General features: G+C 37.6%; 1 protein-coding gene and 1 long non-coding RNA gene across 23 annotated transcripts in view; one reads left to right on the top strand and one right to left on the bottom strand.

The window, feature by feature from the left end:
- Positions 1–498: 498 nt before the first annotated feature.
- On the top strand, positions 499–14,115 carry LOC309654611. Of its 2 annotated transcripts, XR_014260335.1 has the most exons (4): positions 499–597; positions 679–747; positions 900–12,507; positions 13,300–14,115. It is a non-coding gene; the product is annotated as an uncharacterized lncRNA (long non-coding RNA). The 2 variants fall into 2 exon arrangements; XR_014260336.1 differs by having other exon boundaries at positions 900–14,115.
- A 701-nt stretch (positions 14,116–14,816) lies between these two features.
- The window catches only part of ZMYND11 (zinc finger MYND-type containing 11), a 127,617-nt gene continuing 124,836 nt past the window's right edge, over positions 14,817–17,597 (bottom strand). For all 21 annotated transcript variants that reach the window (XM_082448712.1, XM_082448697.1, XM_082448705.1 and 18 more), the window contains one exon: positions 14,817–16,218. In XM_082448712.1, coding sequence (XP_082304838.1) covers positions 16,096–16,218 — 123 coding nt within the window. In that variant the 3' untranslated portion in view covers positions 14,817–16,095. The remainder of the gene's footprint in view (positions 16,219–17,597) is intronic.

Here is a 17,597-nt window from a genome sequence, read left to right as displayed (position 1 = left end):
GGCTCCAGACTTTCTGGAGGGCCTGGAGATAGTCATTCTGATAAGTGTATGTTGCTACTGATCAGGCACTTTCCTTGTACTTCTTAATATTACAAGACCAGAAAAGATTCCGCTTTGCATTCCAATTGTGCATAAACTTACTTACTTTTAAAAAATCTCATCTCTTATTGTATGCTCTCAAACAGAATTCCGGAGGAACCAGCCGCTTTCTAGGAGACCAGAGGAATGTGTATAGCATCAAGATACTATGCCATTTCTGCGGATAAAAGGAACCAGTCCTAATTATTACATCAGACCAGAGGGAAAGGACTGATTTGCAAAGAAAAGTTCGGTATGGGACCTGAGCTGGATGCTTAGAAAAAGAAAAAAAAATGCGTGTGGACAGGTAGGGGCTTGGAGACATCTGTTACTCCCAGAGCTGCAGGAAGGGTTCTAGAGACAGAGGTGAAGGATGCAAAGACAGACTTGGGGAAAAAGGTAGCTTCCACACGGATAAGGGACCTGAAACGGCAGGTCTCACTGACTGCTGCTCTCCCAAGGGGCACGGTTAGCACAAAAGGCGGTGAGACGTAACTTGTACGCGGAACCTTCTGCCAGGTAAACTTCCCCTCCCGCCTTTCCACTCTTCCCTCATCCTTTTTTCTGAGCCCTTCTTAATTGTGTATTTTGTCTGTTCAGACCCAGGCTCAGGGCAGCCAGGATAAGGAGCAAGAGCAGAGCAGATGCAGCTCTCGGCCCAAAGGCCAGGTGAGGAGTCCCCCCAGTGTGGGGGGGCATGTCACAGCCACTCTCCAAGAAGGTGCCTGGGTCTGGGGAGGCCCTCTGGGATTCTCGGGCAGTGCCTAAGACCATTCTTTATGCTTCTGAAAAACTTACTGCAAACTCTTGTAAAAATCCAGGATAAAATGCTTGGAAGTGATTTATTTATAAGAAGAGCTCCCACTCTCTGGCCTAAAGACCAACAGCGGAAAGAAACTGAACACAAATCGCAGGATTTAAACTGGAGGCAAACAAATGGAGAAGGTGTGCTCCATGGCATGTCTTCACTCTCCAGCAGCAGGTACTCGGTGGCCGGAATTACTAAAAGGTTATAAGAGTTATAGCTTGATCTTTCTTAATCTTTATGATCCTCTTTAAAATGAATTAGAAAACAGTAGATTGTCATTCCTTTGTTTTTTTTTTTTAAACAAAGAATGTGTAATAATTTGTTTTGTTTAAACCTAATCTTGCCTACTACCTGAGACCTCACTCACTGAACAGACCTGGTTCAAAGGAAAGCTTGGTCTAAACTGATTATAGAATTGGTCCTCCCAGGTCAGGTGCAGTCTCTCGTGGACAAGAACACTGGGTCTTTGAGCTAACTTCCCCTCTCCTGCTCTTCCCCTCAAGAGTTTTTAGAGTAGGGGGAGAAGTGTGTCTTCTGCAGGTGGATAAAGGTGAGGGGTCTTTGGATCCATGCAGTGACCTTTGTCTTCTGATCTCTCAATGACATGCCTTGCTGCCTGGTTTCTGGATGTCCCCTTGGCCTTCAGAGTTGAAATTTTGAGCTTCAGGAACTCAGGGTCTGTTATTGGGGCATTGCTCCCTATCTACTGTGACTGACACTACTCGGATGTCTCTGACGTCTGACTGCCTTCTGTTACTTATTCGGTTATTGATGGACATTTGGGTTGCTTACGTGTTTTAGCTATTGTTGAATAATGCTGCTATGAACATGGGTGTACAAATATCTCTTCAAGACACTGCTTTCAGTTCTTTTGGGTTTATACCCAGAGGTGAATTGCTGGGTCATATGAAAATTCTGTTTTTAATTTTTAGGGGGAACCGCCATACTGTTTTCCACAGTGGCTGCACCATTTTACATTCCCACCAACAGTGCACAAGAGTTCTGATTTCTCCACATCCTTACCAACACTTATTTTCTGTTTTGTTTTGTTTTGATAGTAGCCATTCTAATAGATGTAAGGTTGTATCTCATAGCTTTGATTTGCATTTCCCCAATAACTAGTGATGCTGAACATCTTTTCATGTGATTATTGACAGTCTGTAGCTCTTCATTGGAGATATGTCTGTTCAAGTCCTTTGCCCTTTTTGAATTGAGTTGTTTGTTTTGAGTTTTAGGAGTTCTCTGTGTATTCTGGATATAAATCCCTTATCAGATACATGGTTTGCAGATATATTCTCCCATTCTGTGGGTTGCCTTCTGTAGATAGTGTCTTTCAATGCACAAAATTTAAAAATTTTCATGAAGCCAAGTTTTTCTACTTGTTTTTTTGGTTGCCTGTGCCTTTGGTGTCATATTTAAGAAGTCATTGTCAAATCTAATATGGGAAGTTTTGACCCTATGTTTTCTTCTAAGAGTTTTATAGAGTTAGGGCTTACATTGAGGTCTTTGATCCATTTTGAGGTATTTTTTGTATATGGTGTTGGCAAGGCTCCAACTTCATTCTTTTGCATGTGGATATCATTTTCTAGCACCATTTGTTGAAAAACCTGTCCTATCTGCATTGAATGGTCTTGGCACCATTGTCAAAAACTATTTGAAAATATATGCTGGGGTTTATTACTGGGCTCTCTATGCGATTCCTATGTCAGTATTATGTCAATACCATGTCATTTTGATTACTGTAGCCTTGTAGTAGGTTTTAAAATCAGGAAGTGTGAATCCTTCCACTTTAATCTTCTTTTTCAAGGTTGTTTTGGATATTTGAGGTCCTTTAAGATTTCATATGAATTTTAGGATGGGATTTTCTTTTTGTGCAAAAACGTCTTTGGAATTTGGATAGGTATTACATTGGATCTGTAGATCACTTTGGGTATAATGAAAACTGTAAAGCATTGCGGAAAGAAATTAAAGAAGATATAAGTAAAAGAAAACGCATCCTATGTTCATAGATTTGAAGACAGTATTGCTACTTTGTTGATGCTCTTGTTGTTAGTAAACTAGGAACAGAGGATAATTTCTTCAACTTGATAAAGAACATCTACAAAAAACCAGCTGAAATCATACTTCATGGTGAGAAACTCAAAGCTTTCCCACTGAGATTAGGCACAATGCAGAGATATTCCCCTCTCACCACTCCTTTTCAACATTGTACTGGAAGTACTTGCTAATGCAACAATGCAAGAAAAGGTAATAAAAGATACATAGATTAGGAAGGAAGACATAAAACTGCTTTGTTTGTAGATGACATGATTGTCTATGGAGAAAATCCAAAAGAATCAATGAAACAACTCCTGGGCCTAATAAGTGACTACAGCAAGGTTGCAGGATACAAGGTTAACATACAAAAGCCAATCATTTTCCTATATACCAGTAATGAGCAAGTGGAATTTGAAATTAAAAGCACAATGCCATTTACTTTAGCACTCCCAAAATGAAATACTTAGGTATAAATGTGAAATACATATAAAAACTACATGAGAACTACACAACTCTGATGAACAAAATCAAAGAATAAATGGAGAGATATTCCTTATTCATGGGTAGGAAGACTTAATATTATCAAGATGTCAATTCCTCCTACCTTGACTCAATGCAATCCCAATAAGATCCCAGCAAATTATTTTGTAGATATTGACAAACTGATTCTAAAATTTATATGGAGAGTCATAAGACCCAAAATAGCCAACACAATATTGAAGGAGAAGAGCAAATTTGGAGGACTTATGCACCTTGACTTTAAGACTTACTATAAAGCCTTGGTAATCAAGACAGTGTGTATTGGAAAAAGAATAGATAATAGATCAGTGGGACAGAGTAGAGAGGCAAGAAATAGGTCCTCATAAATATAGCCAACTGATCTTTTACAAAGGAACAAAAGCAATACAATGGAGCAAAGATAGTATCTTCAACAAATGGTGCTGAAATGACTAGACATCCACATGCAAAAATATGAATCTAGACACAGACCTTAACACCCTTCACTAAAATTAACTCAAAATGATCTTACACCAAAGTGTAAAACACAAAACTGTAAAACTCCTAAAAGATAACATAGGGGAAAATGTAGATGATCTTCAGTATGGTGATGCCTTTTTAGATATAACATTAAAGGCATGATCCATGAAAAAAAATTGATAAATTGGACTTCATTAAAATTAAAAACTTCTCTGTGAAAGACAGTGTTAAGAGAATGAAATGACAAGCCACAGACTGGGAGAAAATATTTGCAAAAGACACATCTGATAAAGGACTCTTATCTAAAATATACAAAGAATTATTAAAAATCAACAATAAGAAAATGGACAACCCAAATAAAAAGAGGACCAATGACCTGATTAGATATGCCACCGAAGAAGATATACAGATGGCAGTTAAGCATATGAAAAGATGTTCCACATCATATTTCATCAGGAAAATGAAAATTAAAACAGCAATGAGATAACACTACACAACTTACTTAGAATGATCAAAAACCAAAGCACTGATAACACCAAATGCCAGCGAGGATGTGAAGCAACAAAAACTCTCATACGTTGCTGGTGGGAATGCAAAATGATGCAACCACTTTGGAAGACAATTTGGTAGTTTCTTACGAAATGAAACGTACTCTTACCATACAATCCGACAATCACATTCCTTGGTGTTTACCCAAAGGAAAACTTATGTCCATACAAAAACCTCCACACAGATGTTTATAGCAGCTTGATTCATAGTTGCCTTCAGTAGGTGAGTGGATAAATAAACTGAAGTAAATCCAGACAGTGGAATATTATTCAGTGCTAAAGAAATAAGCTCTCAGATAACGAGAAGACATGGAAGAACCTTAAATGATAAATTACGAAGTGAAAGAAGCCAATCAGAAAAAGCTAAATACTGTATGATTCCACCAATATGACATTCAGGAAAAGACAAATCTATGGAGACAATTTAAAGATTAGTGGTTACCAGGGATGGTGGTGGGGAGAGATGACTAGACAGAGCACAGAGGATTTTTAGGATAATGAAAACATTCTATATGATACTATGATGGATATATGTCATTACACATTTGTGCAAACCCTTAGAATGTACAACACCAAGAGTGAACTCTGATGTCAACTACGAACTTTAGGTGACTAATGTGTTCCTGTAGGCTCATCCTTGGTAAAAAATTTTAGAAACTTCTCGTGAGTGATGTCTATAATGGGTGAGGCTGTGTATGTGTGGTGGAAGGGGACATATGGGAAATCTTGGTCCCTTCTTCTCAATTTTGTTGTAAAACTAAAACTGTTCTAAAAGTATTTTTTAAATGCAAAAAAAAATTTTTTTAAGATAGTTGGTTCAGTGGAATAAAAGTTCTTTGGCTAAAAGAATAAAGAAAAAAAGAGCTGTGTGGTGAATATACAGAAACTCTTATGAAGTTATATTCCATAAATAATAGAATTCAGACCACAGTCTATAGTCAGATGTACTATTATCATAATTGCTATTTAATAATTATTTCTGAACCACCAAAAAGAGCTAAACAAAAGATAATTTTTAAAAATTCTACATTGTAGAAGACTCGCACCTTTGCACTCTCTGTCAATCAGCTCTCCTTGTTAAATTATAAATGTATTCTTCTTTTTTAAAATTTATTTTTATTGAGATATAATTGGCATATAACATGGTATAAGTTTAAGGTGTACAACATGTTGATTTAGTACATTTATATATTGCAATATGGGTACCATTGTAGTGTTAGCTAACACATCCATCACATCACATAATTGTTTGTGGTGGAAATTAAGACCTAGTCTCTTAGCAAAAGTTTATAATATAGTATTGTTGTCTGTAATCACTATGTTGCGTACTAGTTTTCCAAAACTTATTTGCCTATTGGTTGCAAGTTTTCTCCCAATTCCCCCACCCCTCAGTCCCTGGTGACCACCATTCTACTGTCTGTTTTTATGAGTTTGGCTCTTTTAGATTCCACATTTAAATGAGATCATGCAGTATTTGTCTTTCTCTGTCTGACTTATCTCACTTAGCATAATGACCGCAGGGTCCATCCATGTTGTCACAAATGTCAGCATTTCCTTCTTTCTCATGGCTAAATAATATTGCATTATGTATAAGTACCACAACTTCTTTATCCATCCATCCATCCACTGACAGACACCTAGGTAGTTTCCATATCTTGGCTGTTGTGAATACTGCAGTAAACATGGGAATGCATATATCTCTTTGATATCCTGTTTTCACTTCCTTTGGCTATATACCCAGGAGTGGAATTGCTGGATCAGATGGTAGTTCTATTTTTAATTTTGGGGGAACCTCCCTACTGTTTTCCATAGTAGCTAAACCAATTTACATTTCCAACAACAGTACATAAGTGTTCCCTTTCTCCACATCCTGGTCAACACTTGTTTTCTTGTGTCTTTTTGATGATGGCCATTCTAACAGTGTGAGGTGACATTTCATTGTGGTTTGATTTGCATTTCCTGGTGACTGATGATGTTGAGCATGTTTTCATGTACCTGTTAGCCAGCCACCTGCATGTCTTCGAAAAAAATTTTTATTTGGTTCCTCTGCTCATTTTTAAATCAGATTGTTTGCTTTTATGTTATTGAGTTGTATGAGTTGTTTATATTTTGGATATTAAATCCTTATCCAATATGTGTTTTGCAAATATTTTTCCCTATTTCATAGTTTGTCTTTTCATTTTTTATTGGCTCTTTTGCTGTGCAGAAGCTTTTTAGTTTGATGTAGTCCCACTTGTTGAATTTTGCTTTTGTTGCTTGTGTGTTTGGTGTCATATCTAGAAAATCATCGCCAAGATTAATGTTAAGGAGTTTCTTTCCTATGTTTTCTTCTAGGAGTTTTATCATCAGGTCTCATGCTTACGTCTTTAATCCACTTCAAGTTAATTTATGTAAGTGGTGTAAGATAGGGGTCCAATTTCATTACTCTTTGTGTGGTTATTCAAGCTTTCCCAGCTCCATTTGTGGAAGAGACTGTCCTTTTCCCATTGAGTGTTCTTGGCTCTCTAGTCAAATATTGGTTGACCGTAAATGGGGGAGGCGGGTATTTCTGGGCTATCTAGTCTGTTCAATTGACCTCTCTGTGTCTCTTTTTATGATAGCACCATACTTTTTAAATTACTCTAACTTTGTAATATAGATTGAAATCAGGAGGTGTGATACCTCTGTCTTTGTTATTCTTTCTTACGATTGCTTTGGCTATTAAGGGTCTTTGTGGTTCCATACAAATTTTAGAATTGTTTTTTTCTTTTTCTTCCTTTTTTCTTGTTGAATGAAAGATTCTTTACATTCTATAATGCTTTACAATTTTCAAAAGTTTTATACACATGATTTCATGTATCCCATAATAACCCTTTTTTCCCCCTTCGCTCTCCCTACTGGTAACCACTAGTTTGTTCTCTATATCTGTGAGTCTGCTTCAGTTTTGACTATTGATTCAATCTCCTTACTCGTTACTAGTCTGTTCAGATTCTCTATTTATTCCTGATTCAGTCTTGACAGGTTGTATGTTTCTAGGAATTTATCCACTTCGTCTGAGTTATCTAATTTACTGGTGTATAATTGTTTATGATAGTTTCATGATCCTTTGTATTTCTGTAGTACCAGTTGTAACCTCTTCCCTTTCATTTTTGATTTTATTTATTTCTGTATTCATTCTCTCTTTTTTTCTTGTTTTTTTACAAATAAAGATTTGTAAATTTTGTTTATCTTTTCAAAAAAACAGCTCTGAGTTTCATTGTTTTTTTTTCTATTGTTTTTCTTGTCTCTATTTCATTTATTACAGCTCTGATCTTTATTTCCTTTCACTAAATTTGGGGTTCATTTTTCCTTCTTTTTCTAGTTCCTTGAGGTGTAAAGTTATGTTGTTTATTTGAGATCTTTCCATTTTCTTAATATATGCATTTATTGGTATAAAATTCTGTCTCAGAACTGCATTTGCAGCATCCCATAGGTTTTGGTATGTTTTGTTTCCATTTTCATTTGTTTTGCTGTATTTTCTCATTTCTCTTTTGATTTCTTCTTCGACCCATTGGTGATTCTGGAGTGTGTTAATTTCCACATTTGTAGATTTTTCAGCATTCCTCTGTTGTTGATATCTAGTTCCACATTACTGTGGTTAGAAAAGATACTTGGTATGATTTCAGTCTTCTTAAATTTGCTGAGACATTTTTTGTGTCATATCACAGATCTATCCTGGAGAATGTTCTGTATGCACTTGAGAAGAATGTGTATTCTCCTTCTGTTAGATGGAATGTCTATAAATGCCCATTAGTTCAGTTCAGTCTAATGTATGGTTCAAACTCAACATTTCCTGGTATTTTCTGTCTAGATAATCTAACAATTGCTGAATGTGGGGTATTGGATCCCCCAACTATTGTATTTTTTTCTATTTTTCCCTTCAGTTCTGTTACTATTGCTTAATATATTTAGGCGCTGTGATGTTGGATGCATATATATTTTATATTTTATAGTTGTTTTTATCTTCCTGATGAATTGACCCCCTTATCATTAAATATTGACTTTCTTTCTTATTACTGTTTTTGGCTTAAAGTCTGTTTTGTCTGATATAAGTATAGCTATCCCTGCTCTTTTTTTTGCTTTCCACTTGCATGCAATATCTTTTTCTATCCCTTCACTTTGAGCTTATGTGTCTTTAAACCTGAAGTTGGTCTTTTGTGGGCAGCATATTGTTGGGTCTTGTGTGGCTTTTTTTTTTTTTTTTTTTTCAATCCATCTAGCCACTCTTTAGCTTTTGATTGGTGAATTCAATCCATTTACATTTAGCGTCAAGGACTTACTAATGTCATCCTACTAATTATTTTCTGGTTGTTTTGCATTTCCAATGTTTCCTTTCCATCTGTTTCTGCCCACCTTCGTAAATTTGTGATTTTTTTGTGGTGGTTCTCTCTGTTTCCCCCTTTTTAATCTACTCTAGGTTTTTGCTTTGTGATTCCTGTGAGGTTTACATAAGAACTCTCATAGATAAAACAGTCCATTTTAAGCTGATAGCAACTTAACTTTGATCAGCTATAAAATCTTCACTTATTGACTCCCCCTTTTAAAATTTTGTATGTCATTATTTAACTCTTTTATATTGTGTATGCAGTAACAAATTGTAGTATCTGTAATTATTTTAATACCTTTCCTTTGATCTTTACGCTACAGTTAAATGAGTAACATACCATCCTATTACAGAGTTGGAGTTTTCTAAGTCTGACTATGTATTTGCCTTAACCGGTATGTTGTATATTTTCTTATGTTTTCATGTCACTGATTAGCATCTTTTCATTTCATATGGAGGAACTCCTTTCAGCATTTCTTGAAATGCAGATCTATGATGATGAACTCCCTCTGCTTTTGTCTACAAAGATCTTTATTTTTCCTTCATATCTGAGGGGTAACTTGGCCTGAGAGAGCATTTTTGGCTGGCAGCGTTGTTTTTTTTTTTCCAAAACTTTGAATATGTTATTCCACTCTCTCCTGGCCAATAAGGTTTCTGCTGAGAAATCTGCTGATAGCTAATGAGGATTCCTTTGTAGATTATAGTCTTTTTTTCCTTTGGCTGCTTTTAGAATTCTTTATCTGTGATTTTTGATAGTTTTGTTATAATGTATCTTGAAGAAGGTCTTTTTTGTGCTGAGAAAATAGGGTGATCTATTAACTTTGTGAATGTAGATTTCCAGTTCATTCCCTCCCCAGGTTTGGGAAGCTCTCAACTATTATTTCTTTAAATAAACTTTCTGCTCCCTTCTCCCTCTCCTCCTTCTGAAACCCCAATTATTCTATTTGTTCTTTTGATGGAATCCTATAGGTCATATAGGTTTTCTTCACTCTTTTTCATTCTTTCTCCTTTTCTTTGTTCTCCTCTAACTGGATTATTTCAAATTCCCATCACCTAACGCACTTATTCTGTCTCCCCTTTGCTGGACTCCACTGCAGATGCTCTCTGCTGCATTTTTCATTTCATTCATTGAGTTATTCAGCTCCAGAATTTCTCCTTGGTTCTTTTTTATAATTTCTATTTCTTTGGTAAATATCATTTTGAACCAGTGTTTTTCTTTTCATGATTTCATTGAATTGTCATTCTGAGCTTTCTTATAGCTTGTTGAGTTTCTTCAAAACAGCTATTTTGAATTCTTTATCAACTAGATCACAAAATTCCATGACATTAAGCTTGGTTATTGGAGAATTATTATCTTTTAACGATGACATGGTTCCTTGATTTTTCATGTTCCTTGTAGTTTTGTGTTGCTGCTGTTGCATTTGAAGTAGCAGACACCTCCTCAAATCCTTGCTAGTTGTCTTCAAATGGGGCATTCTGTTTGTTGGTATTGTCATTAATTCTGCCTTTTTCTGGGTACCCTTGTTCCACTCTGCTTGTTCCCTTTTGTGGCAAACTTTTAAAGCTTTTGTATCTTTTTTGGTTCTTACAACTCACCAGACTGGCCACTGGCTTCTTTGTTTTTGAGAAGGTGATGCTACAGCCCAAGTTTCTGGCTTCTCCTTTGCCCACAGACCCTGGCCAGTTCTCTGATCACACGCTGTGTCTACTGAAGCTTGCTTTTGCTGCTGCACTCAGGAGTCACGCACAAGATGCTGGCTGCAGAGTGGGGGAAAGTGTGAGCTTATCTCTGGGGATGCCCATGGACCTGGTAAGGGGATCCCCAGGAGTGGCACTCCCAGAGGCTCATGGGTGGACTTGCTGAGTTCAGTTAGCAGGAACTGCATCGCTTTAAAGACCTTTGATATTTTTATCTGCTTCTTTCCTGATCTCCTCCCTCTTGGCAGTCATGGAAGTCCTGCTTCAGTACTCTGGGTGCTGCTGGAGAGACAGGTTCTCCAGCTGCTTCCCACACCACTGGCTAGCTAGGTACTCACTCATCGCTCTCCTTGTCTCTTGTGAAAGAGGTCACCACTGTCAGATAGATCCTTTGTATGCAGTGATTCCTTGGGGGGGGGGGGTGCAGTGCTGAGAAAGTTCTTCTAGAGCCACTGCATCCAAACTTTCTCCCTCTCCAATGACATGCTGTAATCTCCCCTAGGAAAGGCTGGATTTCTGCAATTTCTCTATCTTCTGTGGGTGTCTGCCCAGGTCAACACTCTCCAGGTTTTTCCCCAACTGCAGCCAGAAGGGTCAGGCAAGTTTATTGCCCCATGGGCTCCACAGCCCATATCAAGGTCTAACCCTAACCCTATTACCAGATGCAGAGGTGGGCAAGACCCCTTACCGGTCCCCTGGCGTATGGTGCTGGTTCCCACAGCAACCACAGAGGTGCTTGTGTTCATGAAAGATGCCCTAATTCTTTGTTGAAAAAGGACGAAAGGAGGAACACCCTACGCCACAGTGATGCTGATATCACTTGTCTATGCCTCTTCTTGTCCTAAACATAATTTCCCTCCCATTCACGAGCAGTTTTCAAGAGTAGGCTTCTCGCATCTTCACTTCTTTATCATCTGTCGTTTTGAACCATCTCATCTTGTGTTCCACAGACACTGTGAGGTTACCCTCTAGTTATTCTCTCATGGCATCACCCTCATTCCTGCTTCCTGTCTGATGGCTTCCTTAACCATGTCAAATCTCTCTCATTGCTTGAAAAAAATTACTCTCCTGTAACCTTTAACCCTGCAGACCGCTCTAGCCAAGAATTTTGTTTCTTCTGTAACTTTTTTTCCTGGTTTTAAAAGCTATGTTCATAGTAAAAATATGAAGGAAAAAAATGAATCTTCCGAAATCAGTGTTGGATCCTCTGGAATGCCTTTCTTCCCCAGCTAACTCCTGCTCACCTTTCAAGTTCAAGCTTACGTACAGGTTTTTTTAAGCCTTCCCTAATTCTTTCCCCTCCTGTTGTATGCTTTCTCTGTATCCTATAGTCCCATATTTTTTCTTCATTGCACCCAACTCTGGGTTATAATTTAAGTTGTACTTATTTGACTGATGCCCTTACTAGAATGTAAGCTACACAGAGACAGGAAATATGTCTGTTCTGCTCATTATCATACACTTAGCATCTAACACAAATGCTGTAGGAGCTCAAGTATTTATTAAATGAATGAATAATATTTACACTGTGTCTTCTAAATTTCCTTAGCAGTCTATACCTCCAGTTATACTCTTTCCTGTTCCTGGAGGTAGGGATTATTTATCATTGCAAGACTTTATTAAGACACAGACCATCTTCATGGGGCTGTAGAACAGGAGGTATGTCATCAGGAACCTGGTTCGTGACTTTGAGCAGCTCTGGGTCTCGGCTTTCTCTCCAGTATGAGGTTACGGAGTTGGAGTAGATAAAGGTTTTCAAACTGCCCTGTAGAGCCATAGGGATCCTTAGGTAACTTTCCAGGGCTACCTACTTGCAATGTCAGTTTAGAGGTTGTTGGAAGATTTTTAAGCTCTCAAGTCTCAGACTCTGAAAGACTAAGCCTACCCTCAGAGAGGTCAAATTCTGGTGAAAACTAACTTTTTTCTTGTCAGCTCCTAGGTTTCAAGGAGGACCTCTACTAAACATTTGCTAAATGCATATTGACTACAGGTCAGGTGCTGGTGGGGGCCCTTACTTGGTAAGACAAAGCTCTTGTTTTTAGATTGCTCTGTCCAACATGGGTGGTCATCAGCCACACGTGAATAGACTGTGGCTAGTCCGAACGGAGATGTGCTGAAAGCACGCAACACACACTGGGTTTTGAAGACTTAGTATAAAACAAGAATATAAAATGTCTCACTTTTATATTAATTAAATATTGAAATATTTTGGATATACTAGGTTAAGTAGGATATATTATTAAAATTAACCTGTTCCTTCTTAATACGGTTAAATATTTAATATGGTTATTTAATGGTTTAATATTTAGTATGGTTACTAGAAAATTTTAAATTTCTTAGGTACCTCACGTTACATAATTTCACTTGACAGCATTGTTTTATAGTTTATAATTTAGTGTGGTAGTAGTAGTTAAACTTCTGAGCACTTACATATCCTTTAAGACCTAGCCTCTCAGGTGTAATCCCTGGCCAGTACAAGCAGTATCACTTGGAAGCTTATGAGAAATGGCAGAGTCACCAGCTCCACCCACCCCAGACCATCTAAGTCAGAGTCTGCATTTTAACTAGATCCGCAGGTGATTTGTGTGCACATGAACATTTGAGAGGCTCTGATCTAGATCACAGTAACAGGACTCTTGCTACCTCTCCTATTTTTGCTTCTCTAATCTCACTGGATCCAGGATTCTTAACCTGAGGGACCTGGATCCTTCTGGGGGAGGGGGGAAGTCTACAGATGGGCCCTAGACTCTGTAAAATACTGTAACTTTATGGATATTGTTCATGAAAGTGTCTGTTTTTATTTTCATCAGTAAAGCAGTGGTTATGAAAGGATGCCCTCATCAGCAACACTTGGGAACTTGTCGGCGATGAAAATGCTGGGGGTGGGGGCCAGCAGTGTTTGAACAAGCCCTCTTGTGATCCTGATGTCAAAAGTTTGAGAACCACTGAATTAGAGAGGGAGGCAAAGAAGAGGGTCGAGCCACTTACTACATTACAGTCTGGCTTGAATTGAGATTGGCATCATGTGAATTGGTTGGAGGAGTGCAGTGATGCAAGGTGAGATGATGGATGTGATTGATTCTAGATGTATTGAAATTGATGATATTGACTAATTTCAAATGTTCATTGAATAATTTTCTATCTATCTTTATGTTCAGCCTAGCATAAGTTTACCCAGAAAAGGGGCTTTGTAGTCAAACAAACCTGAACTTGACAACTGGTAGAAGTAAATTCAACTTAAACAAATGTTTAAGTAAATTATTTTTAACACACTGATTTTATATAAAGTTAAACAGTCACCAATGGATCGCCCACAGTATATGATTACCATGTGATACAGCTGTGTTTGTTTTGGTCTAGGGGAATGGACTAAATCAACAACTTATTAAAGGCAGTTTTTTTTTAAATACATTTATTAACCAATGTTAACACATTAAATGAACCTATATATTGCTAGTCAGAGCAGCTTACAAAATGCCAGAATGCATCATAGAACTGGACAGCCACGATGAATAATTACAATGTGCATAGTGGCTAAGCTCAACACCTTGATATAGCTTTATGATTGCAGAAAATTTTTAATAATGATTCCTAAAACAATCAATTGTAATTTTACCTAAAACTTTTACAAAACCAGGCCACAATCTCTTTTTTTAATTTTGTTTTTTGTTTTTTTTTTAACACACAGTTTTCACGCTGTAGTAACTTGGAAATGTGCAACCGTGTCAACGGAGACAAAAAAGCCAAAGTAACACGAATCTTACTTTCATGCAGCTATCGGTAAATAGTACACACTCTGGAATGATTTTACACCAAAAATAGTTCCACAATAACTTGCTCTCATAGGGGTGGATCGAAGTTTTAAAACTTGAAAAACAATCAATCAATCAATCAGAGAAGGTTAAGTGTTCGTGGTTACGTCGTCTCGCTCAGACCACGGCACCGTGGCAACACTGACAAATCACACAGCAACAAGGAGGGACCGAGAATGCTGAGTCCCTGCGTAATCCAGGTACGGTGCTGAAATGGGGCTACTGGGCAGATCCTACAAGCCATTGGGCACCACTGGGCAGTAGCTTGTCGATTAACTTGTGTCACCACCATCTGTAACAGCATCAGGACTGGATGGATGATCATTTCACAGAAGGCTCTTTAGAGTGACCCTGACAAACCTGGAGAAAACTTTTTAAAAGGTTTTTCTCCTGATTCTCTCACTTACATGGTGTGTAATTAATTGCTTTAATAAATATCAAAAAGGTCTAAATAAATATTTACAAATTATTTCTCTAACCTTAAAAATAAATGATAAATGGGAATTTATTTTGACTTGGTCTAAGATCAGTCTTTGAAAAAACATAAATTGAGTTTTGTTTTTTTTTTTTTTTGTAAAAAGTAATTTAAGTTTTCCTGGCTGTATTTTATATGTCTATGTATAAAAAAAATCATTATTCAACTATCGATCCATTCCTATTGGTAATGCTTCTTAATCCAGACATTCCGCAAAATACAGACTTTTTACAAATCACGGCATCTTTAATACAAGAAAATTAACATGCATTATTCTTCATTCTGTGTACAGTGGTGGAGTTCATTAGTAGGCAATGACCCACTACTACAAACATAACGGCTTCTGTGAAACTTAAGTGCTTTCTTTCCTTTCAGTATTAACTTACTTACAATGTAAGAGGTGACACCAGATAATAGGCAATCAATCAATCAATCAGATGATATTTGGGGAGGGAAGGGAAGCATTAAAGAAATTTGTATGCCTCATCTATAATTTCATGTATGGATAAAGGTAGTTTTTGGCTTTTTATTTTATTTTTGTTTATTTTGTTACAAGCACTCATGTTAGGACAAAGATGAAATGTGCAAACTTTAAAATTTAAATATTCATTTTCTCTAAGATCCAGCTCAGTAAAAGATTACCCCAGTTCCCTGCAATTTTAAACTACAAGATCAAAGCTAATAATTTGTTATAAAAGTTATATATTGAAAAGAAATAATGAAAAACACAATTGGGAAATATTTAAGAAAAAATATGCAGGACTAGCACCTGCTGTGTCAACCCTGTTCCCTAAATTCAATCAATCATATACCCACTGGCATAACCAATAGATAATGCCTTTAAACAGTAAATTAAGCTGAACAAAACCAGCTCAACAAGGTTAAGAAATAAATTTCACATCAAGGTAGTATGCTTTATTTCTGAAACAGTTCTGTAGTTCTTACATTCAGATCTATTTTAAATGTTTCTTTGTTAAACTCACTCGTATTCACCTGCTGTTTTTTTAAAGATCTGTTGTTTAAAGGTTAAAATCTCTGTAAAACCTAAAAATGTTTTAAAATTTGCTGAAAATGCAACAAACTCTCAATTAAAATTTATTTAAAATAATACCCTCCACTGATGTTACTTTTACCCCCTGAAAAACTCCAGAGGAGCATTAACAAAAGATTTAACTACTGTGCAAAATTTCTTCACGAAAAGTGTTTAAAGGCTGGTGCAAAATGGGAAGCAAATTCTAAACAATTTTGGCTTCTTGGAAACAAAAACCACTGTGTCTGAGAAGAATAATCGTCAGTGATTCTCCAGAAAGAACCAGCCTTCATCTTTTCCGGCGACAGGTGCGCTTGTGTTCCGCATGCCAGTGCTCCTGCTGACACTTGATTGAGCAGTAGGATGTGTTCCAGCAGCAGTGGTACATGGCCTCCTCCTCACAGTTGTAGCACTGCAGGCAAGAAACCATAACCAGCAGTTAAACGTGGGATGAAATGCATAGGAAACTGGGTACAGTGATTGATTGACAGACTTTTGAAACTGTGCTTTTAAAGCTCTTTCTGGCTCAAGCTTAAACTAGTATCACCAAGAACATCAGAACATGTTTTCTGTCCTGAGCAGGATGGCAGGAAACAATGGGATGGATGACCGAGGCTCAGCACGCAGTCCTTTGTCAGCAAACTCAAGCTTACTTGGGCACAACATCAACTTTTTCATCTCCACTAGGTCATTTCCGTCAGCACACAAGCGTAAGTAATTTCTATTTTCTTAAAAAGGTCCTGAGATTCTGGAAAGATGACAGAGCAGAAGCACCAGGATCTCCCTTCCCACCTGGACAACAGCTGTACTGTAGAGTCTGTCTGAAGTAACTATTTTGGAACTCTGAAGTCTACTGAAGGCTTGAACAGCAAGTTATGGTTAATTTTGGCTCTTAGCACAGTAACAGCTACCTCTTCCCTATTCTCCACCCAAGCAGCTGTGAATGGAGCACCTTGTGGGAGCCAGGGTGGGCAAAAAAGATGCTGCTTCTGGTCACAGAAATGGGCGGCCATTGCTGTTCCACACCCTGCCCCCGCTGTCACAACTCCTCCAGCTGAAGTGACTTCCAGAAGAGTCAAAGGGCCACTGCCCTTTTATTCCCCCTTCTGCAAGCCAGACATTCAAAATCAACCGCATATACAGGAGAAATCAGAAAGTGAATGTGCGTACCCAAGGAGAGGCTCAGAAAAGACCTAAGAAGACATTTAGTTTACACCTCAATCTGAGCTTTGGCACAGAAAGGGACAGCCTACAACAATCAAAGAAACAAAAACAGCAAACTATGAGGAGGAGAAAATGAGTTCCAGTTACCATATTACTAGATTCAAATGTCTAGTGTTCAACAAAAAACCACAAGGCATACAAAGAAGCAGGAAAGTATGACTATTCAAAGGAAAAAAAAAAATCAACAGAAACTGGCCATGAAAAAGACCTACTGGTAGATATATTAGACAAAGACTTTAAAACAACTATTAAAGAAGGTCAAAGAACTAAAGGAAAATATGGAGAAAGTCAAGAAAATGATGTATGAACAACTGGAATCATCAATAAAAAGATAGATAGAAGCCAAAAAGAAAACGTGGAGCTGAGAAGTCATTAACTGAAGTGAAAAACTGACTTTCAGGGATTCAAAGGCAGATTTGAGCAGAGAGAAGACAGGACAATGGAAATTAACGAGAGAGGTGAAAAGACTGGAGAGCAAACAGAGCCTAAAAAGACCTGTGGGACACCAGCCAACGGACCAAGATATGCATCATGGGAGTCCCAGAAGGAGGGGAGAGAGAAATGAGC

The sequence above is a fragment of the Balaenoptera physalus genome, assembly GCF_965194825.1.
Source record: "Balaenoptera physalus genome assembly, chromosome: 2".
NCBI classification, from domain to species: domain Eukaryota; kingdom Metazoa; phylum Chordata; class Mammalia; order Artiodactyla; family Balaenopteridae; genus Balaenoptera; species Balaenoptera physalus.
The sequence above is the reverse complement of the archived record's forward strand: the minus strand, read 5'-3'. Positions and strand labels throughout refer to the sequence as shown.